General features: G+C 43.0%; 1 protein-coding gene across 3 annotated transcripts in view; it reads right to left on the minus strand.

The window, feature by feature from the left end:
- Nucleotides 1-3,604: 3,604 nt before the first annotated feature.
- LOC138974241 (uncharacterized) overlaps nt 3,605-23,124 on the minus strand; it is a 48,207-nt gene continuing 28,687 nt past the window's right edge. For 2 of the 3 annotated variants that reach the window (XM_070346966.1, XM_070346969.1), the window contains 8 exons: nt 22,993-23,120; nt 10,209-10,386; nt 9,073-9,339; nt 8,603-8,722; nt 7,395-7,448; nt 6,596-6,901; nt 5,982-6,082; nt 3,605-5,625 (listed from right to left, as the gene is read on the minus strand). In XM_070346966.1, the coding sequence (XP_070203067.1) occupies nt 5,443-5,625; nt 5,982-6,082; nt 6,596-6,901; nt 7,395-7,448; nt 8,603-8,722; nt 9,073-9,339; nt 10,209-10,386; nt 22,993-23,120 (1,337 nt within the window). In that variant the 3' untranslated portion in view covers nt 3,605-5,442. The remainder of the gene's footprint in view (nt 5,626-5,981; nt 6,083-6,595; nt 6,902-7,394; nt 7,449-8,602; nt 8,723-9,072; nt 9,340-10,208; nt 10,387-22,992; nt 23,121-23,124) is intronic. The other variant, XM_070346968.1, reaches the window with a different exon arrangement.

Genomic DNA, 23,124 nt, shown 5'->3' on the forward strand with positions numbered 1-23,124 from the left:
TATATATATATATATATATATACTAGCGGAAAAAAGTTAAGGACGGTTCACACACGCAATCACAGCAAAAGAACGAATGAACATATCGTACAGAAATTTGGAACACGTTTACTTCAGTCAATGTGCAACGCAACTGCAAAATTTGGGTTTATTTCATCGAGCCGATTCGGTTATTCATGTCCACAAACAGCAGAGGGGTCACAAATAAACATAACAAGTCTTTCATGAGGTCAATAATGGGTGTGTCCGCCACGTTTGCGCTCAAGTTCACCACACCTTGACCGCATAGAGTTCATAAGCTTCGTGAAAAAGGCCTGTGGAATGGCCTGCCACTCCTGTTGGAGCATCTGCAGCAGCTGCTGCAGGTTTCTGGGAGGCTGGTGGTTGGCCCTCACCTGCCTGTCCAGTTCGTCCCATACATGCTCTATGGGGTTCATGTCTGGCGAACAGGCAGGGAAATCCATCCTGACGACCCCGGTTTGCTGGATGTAGTCGTTGACAAGCCTGGCCCTGTGAGGAGTAGCATTGTCATCCTGAAACACGGCGTTTGGGCCAATCTGCTGCAGGGTCGGCAAGACAATAGGGGCGAGAATTTCGTCCCTGTAGCGTTGACCAGTGAGATTCCCGACCACATGGTACAGGGGGGTGCGTTGATGAAGGCTGAAGCCCCCCCAAACCATGACAGAGCCCCCGCCGAAGGCCACCCTCTCATGCACTGTGTCGTCTTCATAACGCTCGCCCTCACGCCTCCAGACCTTGCGCCGGCCGTCAGAATGGTACAGGTTGAACCTGGACTCGTCACTGAATAGGACCTGAGCCCAGTCCCGGCGCGTCCATCTCAAGTGGCGGCGACTCCAGGCCAGACGAGCCCGGCGATGAGCCTGTGTCAGCAGGGGACGCACAGCAGGACGACGACTCCGCAGCCGGGCGTCATGCAGGCGGTTGCCGATGGTCCTCTCACTAACGTTGATGTTAGTGGCCTCCCGTAACTGCCCTCTGATGACCTTGCAGGTGGTCGCCCGGTGCTGCAGCGCCTGCCGTTGGATGAAACGATCTTCCCTAGGAGTAGTCTTTTTGGGGCGACCCGACCTGGGCCTCTCCTCGACATTGTTTGTCGTCTGGAAAGGTTGATTCAGCCTTACAATGACTGAATGCGATACCCCAAGTTGCCTGGCCACTTCGCACTTGGATACGCCGTCGTGGAGCCAGGCAATTGCTCTTCCTCGGTTGAATGTTGTCAGCTTCCGTCTGGCAGGCATGGTGAGGAGATGGCAGCTCGCAGAAAATCGGCGGCTTATAAAGCCGAGTTCGTGATCACAATTCACACTCGAAGGATTGTCCTTGCATGTGCACAACAATTTTGCCACGTTACCTGCCTTATTCTACCCGTGCGCACGCCAAACAACAGCCTACTTTTTGGCGATTTTGCTATTTTAGTCACGTGCTGCAGCTCTGCGCCAGGGAGTCTCGTGCAGTTTTCCTGCTAACACAGCATAACCTACCCATTGGTGTGTAGCATGCGACAGCCATTTGATTTTGCTGACGAAAGAACAGGGTGTTTTAAACAAATGAAAGTCAGTGGGGAAATCAGTGGCCCGTCCCTAACTTTTTTCCGCTAGTATATATATATATATATCCCATGACCTCCCTTCTTTGTCTCTGTTACTTCAGTATGGGTATATATGTTGTATTTTTATAGCTCAATAAATACATCATGGACTCAAAAAAATATATGATAGTGCAGATTCCGATTTGGGCGAAGAACTACTTTGCTCCCGACCTTTGACCTCGCGCCGAACAATGTGACACATTTGTATGAAGTTCCAAAATCGTATTGCACGGCTCAGAAAACCATATCAGTTGCACGCAAAAATGAATCTCAGAATTGATCTGATGTATGAGATGCAATAAGCAAACGTTTCTTTCATTATGAAAGCAATGCAGGTGGGAAAAAACGAACATTCAACTTACAAGATAACCAGATGCTAGCGAACCAAAACAAAAACACGAGTACCCTCCCCTTGCTTCGTTAGCAGACGACTTTTGAGAATCTGTCAGACCGTCCTTACCTGGCACGGTTGGGCTTCGCTATCATCAGCTGTTTCACGTGTTTTGCGAGCAAGTCTACTCTTTTGCCTGGCTCTGCAGTAAGTCCACATTGGCGATGAAGGTATCTAAGAACTTAACATGTGTGTATTTTTCCGTAATCCAGTCATATTCTTTCAAAATGCAATCAAGCGGCGGTGACAGACTTGGGTCCTGTTTTCATCGCATCAATACCAGTTTAGGTTCATGCAAACACACTCGCAAAACAGTTTATCATGTAGATACATTTCAAATAGGGAGCAAATGGTTAAATCTACATATGTGTTCCCTAAAATTTGCTTCTCTGTCAATAAGACTAATTGTATAATAATGCGTTCGAAAAAAACAACGTGGAATCGATTCTGAATCGAGTCGAGTAAGCCAAATGGGGGCCAAACCGGTTTCCCCGTTCCGCCGACCTGAAACGCAAAAGAATTGTGCGCTTCAACTAAATGGATTTCTATACGACTTCATTACTTTCTTGCAACTTATGAACCTTTACTTAACGCTTTTAAACGGTCTGAAAGTAGTGTTACCGCGTACTTATAGATGCACTCATTCGTTTTATTTTTTCAGCGACGGTCACTTAGTTTAAGGTTGCAAAAAGGCCATGTCTCGCTGAAAACACTGTTTCACACTCCACAGATCGCAAAAGTGCCGCTAGTAGTCTACACTTTGTGTTTGATGGTAGAATGGGATATACAGATTACAACACTCGTGGTTTTTTATATGGCTTGTATTTCAGTCAAGACCCAGCGGGAATATCAATCGAGAGCCACTCGCCAAAGGCTCGTGTCTCCCGATGATATTCATCCGCTGGGTCTTGACTGAAATACAAGCCATATAAAAAACCACTCGTGTTGTAACCTATACATATCCTTCGCCGTAGGTCGTGAGTACTTTAGTAACAGTCCGGACTTTAATTGCGAATATCTCGAAAACTAGGTAGAATTCTGTAATGAGCTTTTGGAAATGCATCAAACACCTAACAATATATTATCTCCTAAACCCGCATTAAAATTGATTGACAGGTAATTAAATAAACAAAGGTCAAACATCGACTATCTTCGCAGCACGTCGTGAGACACTATGTAACCATACTTCTAACAGTGTAAGGGAGATAATTGTGGGTTCGATGTCAAAATAAAAGCTGAGTTATGGTTCCTGTTTATTTCAGGAAAGAATTAACTTGGTGATTACACAACACGTAAAAGATAAATGTAAGTACAAAATCGGAAATATATTTAGTTTGATAATCTAATTCAATGAAAAGCCTGATTTCTGTATTTTTTTCTTTTTTTGTTTACCCGTGCATGTTTTTCCTTCTTTGGGAAGTATGGTTACATGGGTACTCAAGACGTGCTGCAAAGAATGTTTTTAGCGACCTACGGCGAAGGTTAAACACACACACGCACACACACGCACACACACACACACACACACACACACACACACACACACACACACACACACACACACACACACACACACACAACTACGCCAGAAAAACATCTTTGCGCATTGTTTGTCATTTTACTAATTTGAAAAATAAATATACATGATCATACTTGCTGAGATGAGCTTGAGTAAAAGATACTACATAGTCAGCGATTCACCAAAAAAGAATACGATTTGTATTATTTCCAGATATCTGTTACGATATTCTCTTGATGTTTCCTGCACTTTTCATTATCGTCCTCCTTTGGATACTGTTATGGATTTTAATGACTTTGCTAATAGCACTAAGCGTGTAGCTTCATACATAGCATAATGTGCAGTTTTATGATCTTATTTCATATTGGAAATAAACATTTGCTAGAGAAAAACAAAAACAAATACACGACAAAACACTCTGCTGAAAGTAAATATACGCCGCACTATCTGCAACTGGATGATAATGATGTAAAAAGGAAACGACTTTTCAATTCAGGGACACGGGATAAACAAAGCAGGTCTCTGCAACTACAAGCGTTTTAAACAATGTTTGCATAATTGATACAACTAACAAACATACAAGCAATTAAGCGAACAAACTAACATACAAACAAACAACGCAGAAATTAACAAAAGAGCAAAACACTGTCTTAAAATGTGATGCAATCTAGTATGAACGATTTGTAAGTATTTGTTATTTACATAGAAATGATATAGAGTTCTCACAGTAATTGACTGTCAATACTTTAAGCCGTGTTGTTATTTATTGTATTGCTCGATCACATGTTTAGATGTTCACACGTGCAAAATTCGAACCAGTTATATAAAATCACAAGTGGATAAAATACTACAAGTTCCCATCCCTGTTCATTGGCTCTATCGACGCCCGTTTTTAACCGCTTGCTTCCCTTTATATAATAAACCGTCCATAGATTGTTGTTCTCCCGAACTAACTCCTTAGTATGTCATCGAGAATATAGGGTTTGGGGTATTTTTCATGCAATGACGTCAGCGTCTTTAGGCGATTGGTCAATGCATTTCGTATCAATAATGTCGGTCACGCTTGACATTATCGCTTCTTCATATTGCTTTCAAAACTTATACGAAGTGACCGGTAGCGTACGGTCAGTTATAAACTGAACTAGCCCCGAACAGTGAGATATGGAGAACAGTACACAAACACGAACGGAGAGACTCGGAAACTCGAGTCAGTTGTCGCCACGCTCGAGAACTCAAGTGTAATATTTGAAGTTAAAATCTCCCTCGCCTAGAGTGCGACAGAATAGCTCAGCTGGTATCGCGCTCGATCATGCGCTAGTTCTTACTTTTGTGGCCCCGAGTTCTACTCGCTTCGATGGCAATTTTATTTTTATTGTTTTCTGTACTCGTAATTCTTGTATTTTATTCATTTGCTTCATTCCAAACGTTTTGGATTAGGAAATGAATCGAAATAATAAAATAAAAAGGCACGTTGCATATATATTGAGTACTTCCAGTGGGATAATATCCCCAGCCGCGGAATTACCCATTTAATTTTTGTTTGTAGTAACATCGGCTTTGTGAAAATTGATTGCCCTATAGGCAACACCGCGACTACATGTAATGATGATATCATGAAAACGTACAAAACACAAATACGAACGGGAAAAATAACGAGTCAACAAATTATCGATTCAAAAACTGATCCGGGCACGTAGCAGTTATGTTGGCAGTTCAAGTCTTAGTTTTCACGCGTATAATGGTAAGCGGCCTTGTGGCGGGTTGGTAAGACGTTTTCCTCCTCTCAGTATATTACAACACACTACAAAGTTATTGCCTGACATGGTAATGACGACCACAAATGTGTTTTTGTAACAAAGAGTTCTAGAGATCCTTAAGATGATTATAGTTGGGGTTTTCTTCCAATTGTTCGGGTCGAGAAAATTACAAATGGCGGTAATCGTCAGCAGATTTAGCTGTCTTCGTCATCCCCTCTGCTTCATGTAGCTCTGGCTGCACATTTGTGTAGTCTCCCTGGTGTCGGGTCGTGTCTGTGTTGTAGTATGTGTTCGGGTCGGGTTCGTGCAAGGCTACATTGCCGCTGTCTTTCTTTGCTGCCTGGGTGTCCTGCAATACAATGAACAAAGTGAGGACCATAACATATGTGTATCTTTCTTCTTTATGAGTTATCATCATACTGAAGGAATCCTAGAATCATTTCTCTATTTTAGTATTATTGCTATGTATCCAAAATGTTGGTGTTAATCAACTTTTTTTCATCTTTGAAATACCTGCTTATGTTTCCCCTGACGAGTCTACCACAACAGACATATTGTCGTAGGGCTACATAATCGCTGAATTGTTGATGATAATTAGATATTTCATTTTCATTTAAAAGTCTCTGTACTTGCTAATTGATTAGGGTACATAGCACTTTAGTAATAAACTATCCTTTTTTTTTAAAAGTATTTTCACAGACAGACCTGATCAGTGGGACGGGGAGGTGACTCGTCCACGTTCATGTACACATTGGTGACAGAGTTGTCGATCTTGGAGTCAGACACACATTCCGTGTAAACAGCACCTGGAAAATAATTTACAATTGTGTAACCGTTTTTGTCAATTGATTTGTGCATGTTTATTGGTATATTTTGTCTTAAGTATGAATACCTTGTGAGTGATACATTGTATGTAGGAAGCATTTCAACGACTCTGGTGATTTCCCCCCGCCCATTTTATGCCGTATTTTAATGTGAGGTTACATTAATCTATCATCAAAATGAATACCTCCAGGTGACCCTAACTAACACAAGTTAATAACTGAGTGTTTGTACTCGTACATAGCTAAGATGGTGATATCCAACCTTGTCCTTTCACTAATGTAGTAATTAATTGTGTTGTTGATGTTGTTGATGTTGATGTTGTTGTTGTTGTTGTTGATTGTATCACCTCTCTTTTGTCTCAATCCTCCCTTCAAAAGTGTGTTTGTTTTCTTTGTATATAACTCGTTGTTTATCTATATTAAAACAATTTACTTTTTTTTAAACTGAACATCCATAGCTTATGTCTAATGATTAGTCTATTTGACTTCATCTACCTTGCTCTTCTGACGATGGTCCTTGGTTCTCTCCCTTGTCTGCATGCTTCTGTGTCTTCCCTCCCTGGGCGTGTTGTTTCACATCGTGGGTTGTTCCTGGCTGCTCTTCGCTAACATCAAGCTTCTTCTTCTTCTCCTTGTTGACCTGTGCATACACGTGGTTTTGGGGACCATCTGATCCTGCTCCTTGCGGGTCGACAGAAGGGTTGGCTAATGATAGGGGTGCTGGAGAGTTTGGTGGGCTGTGTCTTGAAACATCTGTGTCGTCTGCGCTTTGATAGAATTCGTTGATGTGCTCTTCAAATTCTGAAAAAAGGGAGTGTATGGGACAGTATGCAACAATAAACGGTTTGCTCTCTTTATCTCAAAACATTCCTTAGGTCACTCGTGCGGCTCACAATTCTATGACTGCTAACTTTCTTAAGACAACTTGGAAAATAAAAAAAGCGAAACTAATATTAGCCTAATATGTTTCCTTGTAAATGTTTCCAAGTAATTTTCGGTATTTAGCTGGCTGTGGATTTTGAAGTAGGTGTGAACACGAACTCAGCACAGTTATAGCCGTTGCAATGAGAATATCTGCCTGCACAGTCTGTAACAATTGAAGATCCTTGAGTATTGAGCACTGAAGTCACATAAGTTAATCATAGTGAGGAAAAAAGGGATGGGTGATATCTGAAGGGAATTCTTTGAAACACCAGCTACCAACACAAACAAAGTAGAAGACAGATGGAGGGATAGAAATGAAACAAACAAAAACAATACAAAGTACAAGAAGGTAAAGCGGGTAAAGACGTACCATCATCAGTTGGCACTGAATCCTGACTTTCTGTTTTTGTTGTTCCTTTGGACCCTGGAATATCAGATTGGCATATATCACTTTGGTGCATGCCTTGCGATGAAATGAAACAGCTTTGGTACATGCCTTGCGATGAAATGAAACAGCTTTGGTACGTGGCTTGCGATGAAATGAAACAGCTTTGGTGCATGCCTTAGCGATGAAATGAAACATCTTTGGTACATGCCTTGGCGATGAAATGAAACAGCTTTGGTGCATGCCTTGCGATGAAATGAAACAGCTTTGGTGCATGCCTTGCGATGAAATGAAACAGCTTTGGTGCATGATTTGGCGATGAAATGAAACAGCTTTGGTGCATGCCTTGGCGATGAAATGAAACAGCTTTGGTGCATGCCTTGGCGATGAAATGAAACAGCTTCGGTGCATGCCTTGGCGATGAAATGAAGCAGCGAATGGACTCAATTGCCAGTCTAACAGCATGCACGATCTTAAACAAACAGCCTTGGAGCAACAACCTATGTTAACACGCACATCACACGTTTGTATTACATTTTATTCAAAATAGCAGATTAAAATAATCAGGGGAAAGCTACGTTCCCGGTACATTTTAAGAAAATACAATTGCACATTGTCATGTTGGTATGTGTTTCCTCTTTTGCATGCAAGGGCTGCAACTGTGCTTTGGCATGATTGGAATGTTACACGTATGACCGTGTTCCCCCTCTATGTAGGCAGCTACACTCATTTCTGGGTGAGACGTGCTTGATATCGTTCGTATTACAATAGCCCACCAAACTCTGACATGTATTACATGATTTTTGTTTTTAGCGTATTTGGTCTCGTACGTGTGTGCACAGAAGAAGTGCACGAGATCAGGCCAAAGGGAGTGATCAGAACAATCTGCACCCTTCACCAACCAGGCGTGGCCTGGATTCACATGGTGAGCTGAATTTTATCCACAAGGCTATTGTGCATGCTAACAGATAGGTGTGAACCGCACATTATTGTTTTATTCTGTAAACATTTTCTAAGACCATTTCTGCATTAACATTTGATTAAACACTTACTCCTACGTTTGATGCCCCCAACGATAGCAACGGCAAATCTATTGCGCACGCAAACAGATAGGTATAACTATCTCAAACGTTTTCTTATGTAAAATCTTTTCTAGACCATTCCAGCATTAACATTTATTTTGTTTAACTCACTTCTACGCTTGAGGATCACAGCGATGCCAATGACGACGGCCACAATGAAGACAAATCCAACTGCGCTTCCTGCCACGGCTGCCACTGGCAATCCAGTAGCTTGTTCTTGGATGAATTGAGCTTATTGAGAGAGAGTAATATGTCTTTGTCAGTATGTATTAGAATGCATTACATCTCTCTAGTGTCCAAACTTTAGTGGCGTATACAGAATATTCAGTGTATTTGACGTTACCTACTCAGACCATGATGTTGGTAAATGCTAGTGTATGCTGTAAAGACTTTTTAATGAAGTAAAAGACTAGTTTGTGAATTCCTTTTGGATCAAAGTCTTGATACGCCAAGTTAATTGTTCTCTGTTATCCCAGTAGTGTGTGTGTGTGTGTGTGTGTGTGTGTGTGTGTGTGTGTGTGTGTGTGTGTGTGTGTGTGTGTGTGTGTGTGTGTGTGTATGCGTGTGTTCTGTTTACCTACCGCTCACAGTAATGGAGTAGTTAAGCGTGCCGAACACCTCATCTTGTGGTCCCCATAGTGAACGACACACGTGCACAACACCACTGAGGTTCTGTTGGAGGTCAGGTAGTGCCAGGACAGCAGAACCTGTGTTGTCTGTCCACGAAACTCTTCCAGGAGGATTACCATGACGGCCTCCTGTGTACTTGCACGTGCATGTCACAGTACTTCCTTCCGTCACGGACATCACACATGCAGACGTGTCTACCATTAGTGGACCTGGTTGCTCTGCACAGAAGTAAATGACAGATCAAACGTCTATCTATTGACATTACATGTTAGGACTTGAAAAGTGAAGCATGGTAACAGGTGGTAACATGGATGGTACTTTTATGTCCCGGACAATTGGAAGATGAACTGATGCATACCATAGGACGGAAGCTGCAGCAGATTACAGACAGTTAGATGAAACCTTTAAAGGGTTATTGGAAATAATCATGCACATCAATCAATCAATCAATATGAGGCTTATATCGCGCGTATTCCGTGGGTACAGTTCTAAGCGCAGGGATTTTTTTTTAGATTTTTTTTTATGCAATTTATATCGCGCACATATTCAAGGCGCAGGGATTTATTTATGCCGTGTGAGATGGAATTTTTTTACACAATACATCACGCATTCACATCGGCCAGCAGATCGCAGCCATTTCGGCGCATATCCTACTTTTCACGGCCTATTATTCCAAGTCACACGGGTATTTTGGTGGACATTTTTATCTATGCCTATACAATGTTGCCAGGAAAGACCCTTTTGTCAATCGTGGGATCTTTAACGTGCACACCCCAATGTAGTGTACACGAAGGGACCTCGGTTTTTCGTCTCATCCGAAAGACTAGCACTTGAACCCACCACCTAGGTTAGGAAAGGGGGGGAGAAAATTGCTAACGCCCTGATCCAGGGTCGAACTCGCAACCTCTCGCTTCCGGGCGCAAGTGCGTTACCACTCGGCCACCCTGTCCTTGATGGTGACATTACGTAGATGTAACACACCAAGTCTAGGTGGTTATTGCAAGTATTGGCTGAAGTTAGCGGATCATGGAAAAGTGAGCTTCCTGTAGTAAGCTTCTGTAGGACTTCCCAATAAAGAGTTACTTACCTATGATAACGTTACCAGCAGTAACAGGTCCGTAGTTTGAATTTAGTGCCACAGATATGGTGTTGTTTCCTTCTGTGTAGTTACTCAGTACTGCGTTTAGTTGACATGACACGTTGTTGTGGGATATGTTCCTTCTACTGTCATCATACGGTGTTAGAGTTGCCTCTGACGTTGATAACTGCGTGTGGAAAGTATATCAAAGGACATCAATGAAAATAACATTAAAAGGAAACATACAACGCAGGCATGTCCCATACCTACCTTTAAGCAGAAAGCGGGTTTTACATGCGCAGTACTAGTACCAGTGAAGCCACTAAAGTCTTGATAAACGCATTATCTATATATCCATACATTTAAACCATCGATCCGTCTATCCTTCTATCGTGTCAGCTGTAAGCTCAGTAAGGGCAGACAACCCGCTCGTCGTGCAAAGTAGTAACTAGTCAGGCTACATTTTCATCGACAAAACACTCTTGAAAAGCCAAACGGCATTATTTCAATAACTTCTTCTTCTTCTTCTTCTGCGTTCGTGGGCTGAAACTCCCACGTACACTCGTGTTATTTTTAGCACGAGTGGAATTTTACGTGTATGACCGGTTTTTTGCCCGCCATTTAGGCAGCCATACGCCGTTTTCGGAGGAAGCATGCTGGGTATTTTCGTGTTTCTATAACCCACCGAACTCTGACATGGATTACAGGATTTGTTCGTGCGCACTTGGTCTTGTGCTTGCGTGTACACACGGGGGTGTTCGGACACCGAGGAGAGTCTGCACACAAAATTGACTCTGAGAAATAAATCTCTCGCCGAACGTGGGGACGAACTCACGCTGACAGCGGCCAACTGGATACAAATCCAGCGCGCTACCGACTGAGCTACATCCCCGCCCTATTTCAATAACAAGTTAAAGGTCCTTGTCTACATTTTTATACCGAAATCGCCATTTGACCATTAAAATGCAGAGTCTATTATCTACAAAAGTCAACAATACACCCCCTTTTGATCAGGAAAGACGAAGCCAGTGTAGCCGTTTGAAAATTCATTGTAGTATTCCAGCGTAGTACTCATAGTAGGTTATCTTTATTTGGAAAATGCCAAGCGCAAAACTCCTCTCAAATCCCGTGCATTTCGTGCGTTTAAAAAAAAACCTTGGACAGCGCTCCAGTGTCAAACTGTTGCTGCACTAGTTTGGGCGTGGCTATAAGCATAGTGACATGAATTTGATTGGTCAGTATTTTTAGGCAAAGCACATGTTCTCAGCAAACAGAAAACAAAATATTGGAAGCGTGAGTCACGCTACCCAAAAATAAAATCTTTTTTTTACATATATTTTGTTTTCTATAAAAAAAATTTCCCCATGGTTCATTCATCATTTGACATAATTTTGTATCGAAATCTAACCATAAGATTATTAAAAACAAGAGGCGAAGCCTTCAAGGCTCACGTAAGAAATCGACAAACAGTAACACAAACTCATTCACTCCGTCACACATACACACACACACACACACACACACACACACACACACACACACACACACACACACACACACACACACACACACACAGAAAGAGCATAGGTGAAACTGTGCAAGAAAGCGAGACACTAGATCTAGATCTGTCTGTCTGCATGTAGCCTACTTACAAGGACACGACTGCCAACTAGTCTCGGCGCGCTCAAAACTATTAATGACCGAGACTTTCCTTCGCGTGACCCTCTTGCGTCATAATGTGACGTCAATGTAATGTGACGTCTTCAAATGTTAGAGTTTCTACCACAGACATACACACGCACAGACGCACGCACGCACGCACGCACAGACAGACAAAGTTACGATCGCATAGGCTACACTTACGTGAGCCAACAAGCAAAAATGTAGACGACCACCTTTAAGGTGTTACGAGTGTGTTCGGGTTGCGGTTCTTGCTAATGTTTATACTCACTGAGTTACTTCCCTTGGATCTGGATCTGGATCTGGATAACCCGCCTGGGTTGGTGGTGTTACGAGTGTGTTCAAGTTGCGGTTCTTGCTAATGTTTTCACTCACTGAGTTACTTGCCTTGATTGAGAGGGCGTATACGCACGGTCCAGTGTGCATTCGACAGGGGGTGCCCAATATGCACGGCTAGAACTAAGATACTTCTTGATTTCAGTAAATAGTTTCATTACATGTCAACTAGTTTGTTTTTAAATGATTTTTTAGAGATCGCCAAATGGTATTGTGTGAATAACATCATTCGGTCGATTGTACGCACGGCGCCGTGCTTCTAGTAGCTCTCAGTCCATTCCTTCTTTCCGGTATGGAAGCAGACGTGTTTCTGGCGAAAGAATCGGCGTTTTCAACTCGCCATATCTTCATATTCATTCGGACCGGAACAACGAAATATATCTTTCTTGTAAAAAATATCCCGAGCCTTGCGACTCTGGTAGTCATTTTGTTACGCGAAGCGGCCTTTGGCAGGTACGACAGTTTTAGTCACCCAAGTAAATAGATCTAAAACGCACGTGGACGAGTTTTTATAGCGTTTTTGAAGCATGCGAATGTTGTGCTTACAAATCATTTTGGGGCACCCTTCATTCTATACGTACAGACAAACAAAGTGAATGGAACAAAAGCTGAGAGGCTGGACTGTAAGTTGTTGTTTTGACTTCTACACATCTCGCAGGTCTTTTATGCAAAACAGACTCAAAATTGCATTTTTCACGCAAGTGTAGATGACGAGACTATCGAAGGAATGGAATACACTTGCCTACAGATATAATAGACAGATACTGTCTATTTATATCTATGACTTACCTTAGCCCATATGTTAGAAGAAAGAACATACTTTGCTCTTTTGAATGATGTATGATTTGGCACTGTACACGGGATTTTAGACCTGCCCCCGAAGTGATTTTTCCATAAACCCGTCAAAAAGCTCACTCTGTTTTGGCCGTAAAAAGCGCCCAAATGCAGTAAATTTCTAACCTGTTTCGTGTGTGAAGGAGTACATCTCAGCGATGCCATTGCCTTGCAACCTCAAAGAAATATATTTTAATAACCCGCTAAATGAACGTTTTTTAGTGTGAAATAAAAGCCGGAGATTTGCTTCGTTTCTTTGCTGCGACACAAAACCAAAACCAACTATAGATCTGCGGTGACATTATGAGTTCGTTTTCGACATTGCAGTGAAGTTGCGTGGATCTTCGACGATTCCCGTTCGGTTTAATGTGGATGGAGCTTTGATTGAATGTAACTGCTTTGAAAAGTTACAACATGAGTCCTTGGGATCGATGTTTTTCGGTAAACTTCTTCGTATCCTTGACTTTACTTTTGACTTGAACAGATCCAGATCGGCTGGGGCTGTTGATCGCCTACACAGATCTATATGAAGTTGACTCGACACGGCGAACCGCCGAATCCGTGCCCTCTCGTCGGTCCTACCCCCAAATCCCTTACCAGCCTCAGACCCCACCTCACCATTCTAACCTCACTGGCGCACTATGTGTGATTATCCCTTCCTCATGTGTGTGTGTTGTTTGTTGTGTGAGTGCGTGCAGGCGGGCGGGCGTGTGTGTGCCCGTGTGTCTTTGTGTCTGTGCATGTCGTCTTGAGTGCGAGAAAGCGAAGTTTTGAGAAATAGTGACAGATAAATCACGGACCTACATTCTAATGGATGGCTGGCTTTGGATCTTGGTCACTTTAGCGGGAATATCGGTCAACTTCGAAACCTGAGGACCAGCCACTTCGGGTTCCCATTTCAGAGTAATGAGATTGCTGGGGCCGTAGAATTTTTCATCCAGTTTTGTCCTTTTTTCCCAAAATTGATATTAGTCGGAAGAAACAAGCACACGTGTGGTGGGGGTATTTCCCGGCGAGTTTTCAGTGTTGTTGTTGTTGTTGTTGCGAAGCGAAGCGGCTTCCCAGTGCGGAAGGCAGGCAGTCTGTGCATCAAACAGTGTTGGATGAGTGAGTGATGAGGGTGAATGAGTTAGTTAAACTGTGACTGAATATCTATTGATTGATTGATATTTAAGTGAACATTACGGGGGGGGGGGGGGGGGTAGAAATGCACCATTGTGCACTCGCCTTGATGTAAGGAACACTACTGCAGTCTCAAACAGCTTCAAAGTGGGGTAGACATGCTCTTGATAAAGACTGAGGCAAAATGTGCCAAATCACACATTGTCTTGTAAGAAGGAAAAATCTTCATTGGTATTGGATGGGGGGGGGGGGGGGGGGGGGGTGGGCAGGGGTTGGCAGGGGGTATCGGTGCACTAAAGGCACCAAGTGTTTGGGTGTTTGTGTTTGTATTGCGATTCAGAGAAAACTACTATACAGATTTTTATGAAACTCTGCACACTTCTCCCTACCAAATGAATGTTTTCATCAATTTTTGTCAGTCAAGATATGGGGATGGGGGTGGTGCGGGGATAATTGTGGAGTGAGCAATAAGGAAACACGTTATGGTTTTCTTAGGTATTGCAACGGTATATAGTGAAGTTAGCTGTGTTCAAATTTGTTTATGATCTGTGGAGCCAATTTTGTGTTACAGCGTTTTTGAGTGATAATTGTTGTGTACGCTCTTGCCAATCCTGGATAATTTTCGGCATGCACATTGATAATTACCGTATTATAATAAAGTAATACTCTCCATTCTTTTAACTACACAAAGTAATGTTTTATTGATCTTTTCTAAAGATAAAAATGTCAGTTACGATGACGTTACGAATTACAGTGTTTTCTGTAAGGTCATATGTGTCCACCCGGTACCCCCCAAAACTGACAAAACTCTTATAAAAAAAATAAATGAAAAAACAACATTTTTTGTCTGTCTGCAGTTGTGGACATATAGCTTAGAGAAACATGTGCTCAAAATGTGTACTGGATTTCACGTGCGATTTTTTTTTCTTGGGTTGAGGAGAGGGGGTGGGGTGGGTGGGGTGAGGGGGGGGGTGGTGTATGCCCCTTGATCAGTCTCGGGCGCTCTGCGACCTCGATTTACACTCTTGAATTCTAAAAACACCCCCCTTACAAACAGATCTACCCTGGTTTATCTGGCGGGGATATAGCTCAGTTTGTGGCAAAATCTGGAAGAAAATCCGCAGATTTAAATGTAGATACAGAACTAAAGAAAAGCCACTACTATCGGGTGATAAAATGACCACAACTGACTCTGAAAAGGCAAACCTATTAGCAGATACTTTTGCCAAAAATAGTCAATCAAAATCCCTAGATACTGAACGACTCAATTATAGGTTAGATCAGGAGAAGGGTTTCACATACCCCCCAGATGACAACCAGTTGCCTATAAACTGCATGTTTAAGGCAAAAGAAGTCCAAAACGCCATCTCTTCTGTGAAAGACCCAAAAAAATCCACAGGTTTAGACCCAATATCATATCACATGATAAAACATCTACCACCTAACTTTGTTAAGTTGCTCACTCAGTTTTTCAACCTATGCTGGTTAAAGGATACTATCCCCGCAGCGTGGTCAGACTCACAAGTAGTAGCAGTATTGAAGAGCGGAAAACCGGGCAATCTACCTGGCAGTTACCGCCCCATATCACTAACCCCCCACCTCAGCAAGATCTTTGAGCGTGTGGTGAACCAGAGGCTGGAGTTCCACCTCAATAAACACAATATCATTCCTACATGCCAGGCAGGTTTTAGGCAAGGTCGTTCGTGTGCGGACCACATTGTGCACGTCACTGAAAAAATCAAAAAGACCTTGGCACATAGTAATAATTCTCTTCTTGGAACCTTCTTTGATATTAAATCTGCGTACGACAGCGTCTGGCATGCTCGTCTACTCCTAAAACTCGGCAGAATCGGTGTCTCTGGCCACATGTACCAATTCATCAAAAACTTCATCAGCAATCGCAAGATGTCTGTCCGAGTGGGCTCTTCGGTGTCCGAAACCCATGCGCTGGACATGGGGGTTCCCCAGGGCAGTATCATCGCGCCAAACTTATTCAGCATCATGCTCTATGACATTACTTCTGTTAAGGTTGACGGTGCCAGTGTACTTCTGTATGCGGACGACCTCGCCTTAATAGACACTAATAGACCACGCCATAACAGAGTTACCAACACTGTTGACTTATCTTCTTACCAAACTAAAATCGACAACCTCTGTCAATATATGTACACCAACGGCTTCCAACTAGCCTCAAATAAAACAGTCTTTCTTGTTGTCTCCCGTAGACAACTGTACAGGAACTGCAGTATAAAGATAGGTTGTGATATTATCAAACCGAGCTCAGAAGTTAAGTTCCTCGGCGTTATCATCGATACCCGACTTAACTGGACCAGTCATATCGAACATCTGATCAATAAGGCCAACAAGGATCTTTATATCATACGCTACCTGGCGTCCCAATCCTGGGCCAGAGGACGTAAGTGTGTCACAGAGGTAGTGCGGGCATTAATTCGCTCCCGCCTCCTTTACGGGTGCGAAGCTTATTTCGCGACGCGCCCGGCGCTCATGAAAAAACTGGCTATTATAGAGTGCAGGGCGCTCAAAATAGCTCTGGGACTCTCCCAACAAGCGAGTAAGAGTCGAGTCTACAGCGAGTGTGGGTGGCTGCCCCTTGTGGATGAGATAAAACTCCGTTCAGCTCAGTATGCTGTCAGAGCCCACGCGGTAGAGAACTCTGCCTGCGAGGTCCTGACTGATTTTTTTCCTCAGCACCAAAATTATGAGGCCAACACCAAACATAGCACTCAACTCTTGGCCAAAACGCTACCCTTATCCGACACAGTAAACCGCATTCTAGCCGATAGCGGGGTGAAGGTCAGTGAGCTGGCCAGGGTCCCCCCGCCCTCCTACCCGCCTTGGCTTGAGGAAACCCCTACTATCATATACGACAGTGAAGATAATACTACCAAAAAAGATAACCCCGTCTACCTAGCTACTGTTACAAAAGAAACCCTAAACTACAAATTCTCGGAGCATTTAAAAGTCTTTACTGACGGATCCAAATTTGCAGACGGCAGCGTTGGCTGCGCCTTTGTGATCCCAGATCTCAAAATCTCAAGGAAATATACTCTTAATAAAGACATCTCCATATTCTCAGCCGAGCTATTTGCCTTGCTCATGGCATGCACTTTTATAAATGACCTCCCAGTCACACCGCGTGCGGTAGTTTTCTGCTCTGACTCGCGCTCTTCATTACAAGCTCTGCATCGAAACACATCAAATCGGGCAGAGCTACAAAGAGAAATCCTCTTTATATGTCACCAGTTAATCTCATCCGGCACATCCGTATCATTTCTCTGGGTCCCCTCTCACGTAGGGGTCCGGGGAAATGAACTGGCGGATGTCGCTGCCAAAGAAGCGGCAGAATCTAGCCCAGCTAACACTAACATCGGCTACTCAGTAACCGAGTTCTACAGTAAAATCCGTAAACTCATTCGAAGTCAGTACGTAACATCTCTGTCCTATCAACCCATTGCTATGAACGATCTACACCCCGATCTCCCAACAAACCTCCTCACTATCTTCAGACGCCTCCGTGCCGGCGGCTGCCGCTTCCATATCTTTAACAAGTCCTGCCATTGTGGAGAACCCTATTCATTTCAACACATTTTCGCTCCATGCGCTACAAATAGAATTACCTTTAAAACCTTATATGACCATATGCAGCTCCATGGTCTGAGTCCCCAGGATTATCTGCGCAGTAGCAGTTCTCTAGGCTGGTCACACAGCTTGCTGCTGTGCCGACTGGTCAGGGACTCGGACATGGGGCTGTGGGTATAACTAAGCCCAGATTATCACATCAGCGTGTTTCAGTTTGAGGTCGAGTGGCTCCCGCCATCCCTCCTGATTCCAGCGACTACCTTCTAGACAACATATCCTCACCCAAGGCCCATTAGTCGCCAAACTGTACATATTGTTTTTATTACCACGGCCTTCGTGGCTTACATCTTAATCCTTTTATTTGTAAAAAGTTTTGAGATTTATTGTTCGTGTTCCTCTTACTTGCTCATCTATTTGGTTTTATTGGTGATCCTGAAAGGTTCCACTTTTTAACTCGATTTGAAATAAAATAAAAATAATATTACAAGCCCGTTATTCAAGATATAGAATACAGACTTATAATTCTTACCAAGAAACATCTTAACTACTTTTCATTTTAACAAATTCCACAGAGCATTATCAACTCAACCCCACCCCCTGCCCTCCTCTCCTTATTTTTTGTTTCTTTCTTTCCTCTTTTTGAAAGCGGACAAACACTCAAGTCCTTAATGGCTCAAAACCGTAGGACTTTTAATATTAATTTTAACAGTTGGTAGCGCGCTGGATTTGTATTCAGTTGGCCGCTGTCAGCGTGAGTTCGATCCCAGGTTCGGCGGAAATTTATTTCAGAGTCAACTTTGTGTGCAGACTCTCTTCGGTGTCCGAACCCTCCCCCCGTGTACACTACATTGGGTGTGCACGTTAAAGATCCCACGATTGACAAAAGGGTCTTTCCTGGCAAAATTGCTTAGGCACAGTTAATAATTGTCTACCTATACCCGTGTGACTTGGAATAATAGGCCGTGAAAGGTAAATATGCGCCGAAATGGCTGCAATCTACTGGCCGTATAAGATTTCATCTCACACGGCATCACTGCGGAGCGCCTAGAACTGTACCCACGGAATATGCGCGATATAAGCGTCATTGATTGATTGATTGATATATATACGACTTGTGTCTGTCTGTGTGTGTGTCTGTTCTTTGTGTTCGATGCGCGGCCAAAGTTCTCGATGGATCTGTTTCAAATTTGGTGGCCATATTCACGTTCACCCGGGACACAATCTGGTCGATGAGATATTTCAATACGTGCTCTCAGCGCGCAGCACAAACCGATTTTTTTTCTTTTTCGGGATCAACTACCAGTAACTTTTCCTTATCTTCTCCATGTTTTCAGCGTTTACCTCCCTTCCTTCGTATGATGCACTACGGTATGAGGGGCATCTTCGGATATTCCCGTTCTGTTACTATTTTTAGAAGGTCACCGCAGTGTCCAGAACGCTTTCCTTTGACCCGTAAGTTGTCCTCACTGTAAAAGTGCAAAGGTCGAATCAATTTATAGCCACGCGAAAAATACACTGTCATCTATCTCTATATATTTATACACATAGATATATACGGCTTCTCTGTGTGTGTGTGCGTGTGTGTGTTTGTGTGTGTCTGTAGAAAACACCTGTGGATTGTAGAGTTCTGTTTGTGATGTGGTATGGCTGCTTTTCTGAGTCTGTACGTTCTGGCCTTCCTCTGAGAAGCCATCACAGAATGAAAAGGGCTTAGAGATAAGCTCTAAATTTCTCAATCCTGTTTTGAGTGGACTTCGCCTCCAAAGGTGATTGTTGTTTTTCGGCACTCGGTTACATTGGGCGGCGTCGGCAAGTATGGGACTCGACATGATAATGATCAGGAATGGCATTATGGCCACTGAATCATTTTCGTGCTGTTCCCATTCCACGAATCTGGGAGGGACCTAAGCTTGGCGTTCCCATTCCACGAATCTGGGAGGGACCTAAGCTTGGCGGGTCCATGGTTCGGACCCGGCGAAGCCGGCGTACGGTGCGCCACTCAAGCCGGGTATTCGGCTCTTCTTGCTACCCGGCGAAGCGGGTATTCCTCTAGTATCTATATATATATACGACTTGTGTCTGTGTGTGTGTGTGTGTGTGATTGATCGCCATGCACGGCCAAAGTTCTCGATGGATCTACTTCAAATTTGGTGTCCATATTCAGATACACCCTGCACAAAATCTGGTCCATGAGATATTTCAATACGTGCTCTCAGCGCGCAGCGCAAACCGATTTTGGTTCCACCTCAGCTACCCGGGCCCCCATACCGACACACCATAGCCGCTACACCACATCACAACGCCAAAGTTCTCGGTGGATCTTTTTCAAATTTGGACACCGTATTCAGCTACACCCCGGACACAATATCATCGATGAGATATTTCAACACGTGCTCTCAGCGCGCAGCGCTGAACTCATTTTCGTTTTTGTGTTCATTTCACCATTATAAGTAACTCTTCCTTATCTTCTCCAGTGTTTGGCGTTTATCTCCCTTCCTTCGTATGGCTTTCCCGTTCAGTTGTAAACTACACTGCGCTGTCCACTGCGCTGAGCGTCTTCGGATATTCCCGGCGTTCTGTTACTGGTACTATTTTTAGAAGGTCAACGCAGTGTACAGAACGTAAATTGGACCCGTAAATTATCCTCACTGTAAAAGTGCAAAGGTCGAATCAATTTATAGCCACGCGAAAAATACACTGTCATCTATCTCTCTATAGATACGGCTTCTCTGTGTTTTTGTGTGTGTGTGTGAGTGTGTGTGTCTCTTATGTAAGCAACACCTGTGCATTGTTCAGTTCTGTTTGTGATGTGGTCTGGCGGCTTTTGTGTAATTTTATGTACTGGCCTTCCTTTGAGAAGCCATAACTTGCTCAGTCCTGTTTGAGTGGAGTTCGCCTCCAAAGGTGATTAACACGGTTACATTCGTCGACAAGGATGGGACTCGATATGGTCAGGAATGGCATTATGGCCACTAAATCATTTTCGTGCTGTTCCCATTCCACGAATCTGGGAGGGACCTAAGCTTGGCGGGTCCATTGTTCGGACCCGGCGAAGCCGGCGTACGGCTCTAAGTACTTCTTCCCGGCGAAGCCGGCTACCCGGCGAAGCGGGTATTCATTCTAGTATATATATATATGTGTGTGTGTGTGTGTGTGTGTGTGTGTGTGTGTGTGTGTGTGTGGTGTGCGATTCATAGAAATTTACTGGACAGATCTTCATTTTTTTAAAATAAGTTTTTACTACTAAAGGAGTGATAATTTTATGTGTACGCGCTCGAGAAACCTCTATCATTTTCTGAAAATGCACGTTGATAAGTACCGTTTTATGATAAAGTTATACTCTCCATTCATTTATATACACAAACTAATGTTTCATTTATTATTTGTAGAGCTAAATATGTCAGTTGGGATCATGTTAAGAATCGCAGTGTTTTTCGCAAAATCGTACTTGACAACCCCCGGTAAAAAAATTCTAAAAAAAAATTAATACGTCGACCACCTTTTTTCTTTGCACAGATGTGTCCATATTACTTAGAGGAACCTGTGCACAAAATGTGTAATGTTTCTGACGAGCGATTTTTTTTTAAATACGTTTTTACTACTAAAGGAGTGATAATTTTATGTGTACGCCCTCGAGAAACCTCGATCATTTTCTGAAAATGCACGTTGATAAGTACCGTTTTATGATAAAGTTATACTCTCCATTCATTTATATACACAAACTAATGTTTCATTTATTATTTGTAGAGCTAAATATGTCAGTTGGGATCATGTTAAGAATCGCAGTGTTTTTCGCAAAATCGTACTTGACAACCCCCAGTAAAAAAATTCTAAAAAAAAGTTAATACGTCAACCTCTTTTTTTCTTTGCACAGATGTGTCCATATTGCTTAGAGGAACCTGTGCACAAAATGTGTAATGTTTCTTTCACGCGATTTGAACACACAAGTAACCCCTTAAGAATCGCAGTGTTTTTCGCAAAATCGTACTTGACAACCCCCAGTAAAAAAATTCTAAAAAAAAAGTTAATACGTCGACCCCCTTTTTTCTTTGCACAGATGTGTCCATATTGCTTAGAGGAACCTGTGCACAAAATGTGTAATGTTTCTGACGAGCGATTTGAACACACAAGTAACCCCTTAAAGGCACAGTAAGCCTCCCGTAAACCATCACAGAGCTCCCCGAGCGTCTACATAGAGTACAAGCATACTTCCATTTGAACGCTCAACGAACGGGAACATCCTGGCTGCTTTCTGTCGAACGTGAGAAATTTGTAAAGAATTTATTTTCGTGGACATGGTCCTCTACAACAATGGCGCCTCGTTTTGGTGCTGGATGGCTGTTATGAATGTTCAATACCGGAAATCACGCCCGGACAGTAAGCCTCCCGTAAACCATCACAGATACTGTCAGGCTTTTACACACAGTACAAACACCCTTCCATTTGAACGCTCACCAAACTGGAACATCCTAGGTGCCCAACGTAAAGAGCGAGCAATTTTTAAAGAATTAATTTTGCAGATTGTCTCGAACACTTTTTGGACCCATCCTGAACTCAGGTCAAACATGAGTTACTTCCCTTCGGGTCTCATTCTATCGATGTAAACTGGCGATAGCCGTGAATCGATGATTATCAAAATGTTTTTGGACCGTGGTGCGTTTTTGCGCTAGACCTAACTTTTAAACTCTAAATAATAAATTGACAGCTTGTTACACAAACATTCTTTAATCAAAAAAGAATTCTTTTTTCATCAGTACAATTCGAAGTTGTGAAAGTTTGAAAAAAGAAAAGCCCGGAAGCAAGGGTCACGCAAGGGTCGTAGCAGACGACGGTTTATGCATATCGCCGTTCCTCTCAACAGTCAAAAGCCATCGCTAGAGTTCTTGTGAACCACAGCCGTTTGTTTCGTGCATAAAAACGTGCTATTGTAAATAAGCTCACATCGAGTCGCATTCAAATGACTAACTGACGACTACATTGTGAAAAAAGGGAAACTGGATCACACGGGTTCACGATGGCTCAGGGGTAAGATAAACCACGCAAAAATAAATTCTTTGAAAATTGTTCGCTCTTTACGGAGGGCATCGAGGATTTTCTCAATCGGTGAGTGTTTAAATGAAAGGGTGTTTGTACTGTGTGTACAAGCCTGACCGTATCTGTGATGGTTTACGGGAGGCTTACTGTGCCTTTAATGTGTATCCCAGAAACACAAATAGTATACCTGCTTTTTACTTGAATAATACCACACACAGGTGGCATTGCTGTCAGAAGTTGGCACCTTGCTCATCCTAAAGCTGCCTGTCACGGTCCAGTTGTCATGCAGTGTTACGCTGGCGTCTTCGAGAATGTCTGA

The sequence above is a fragment of the Littorina saxatilis genome, linkage group LG8 (assembly GCF_037325665.1).
Source record: "Littorina saxatilis isolate snail1 linkage group LG8, US_GU_Lsax_2.0, whole genome shotgun sequence".
Classification (NCBI taxonomy): Eukaryota; Metazoa; Mollusca; class Gastropoda; order Littorinimorpha; family Littorinidae; genus Littorina; species Littorina saxatilis.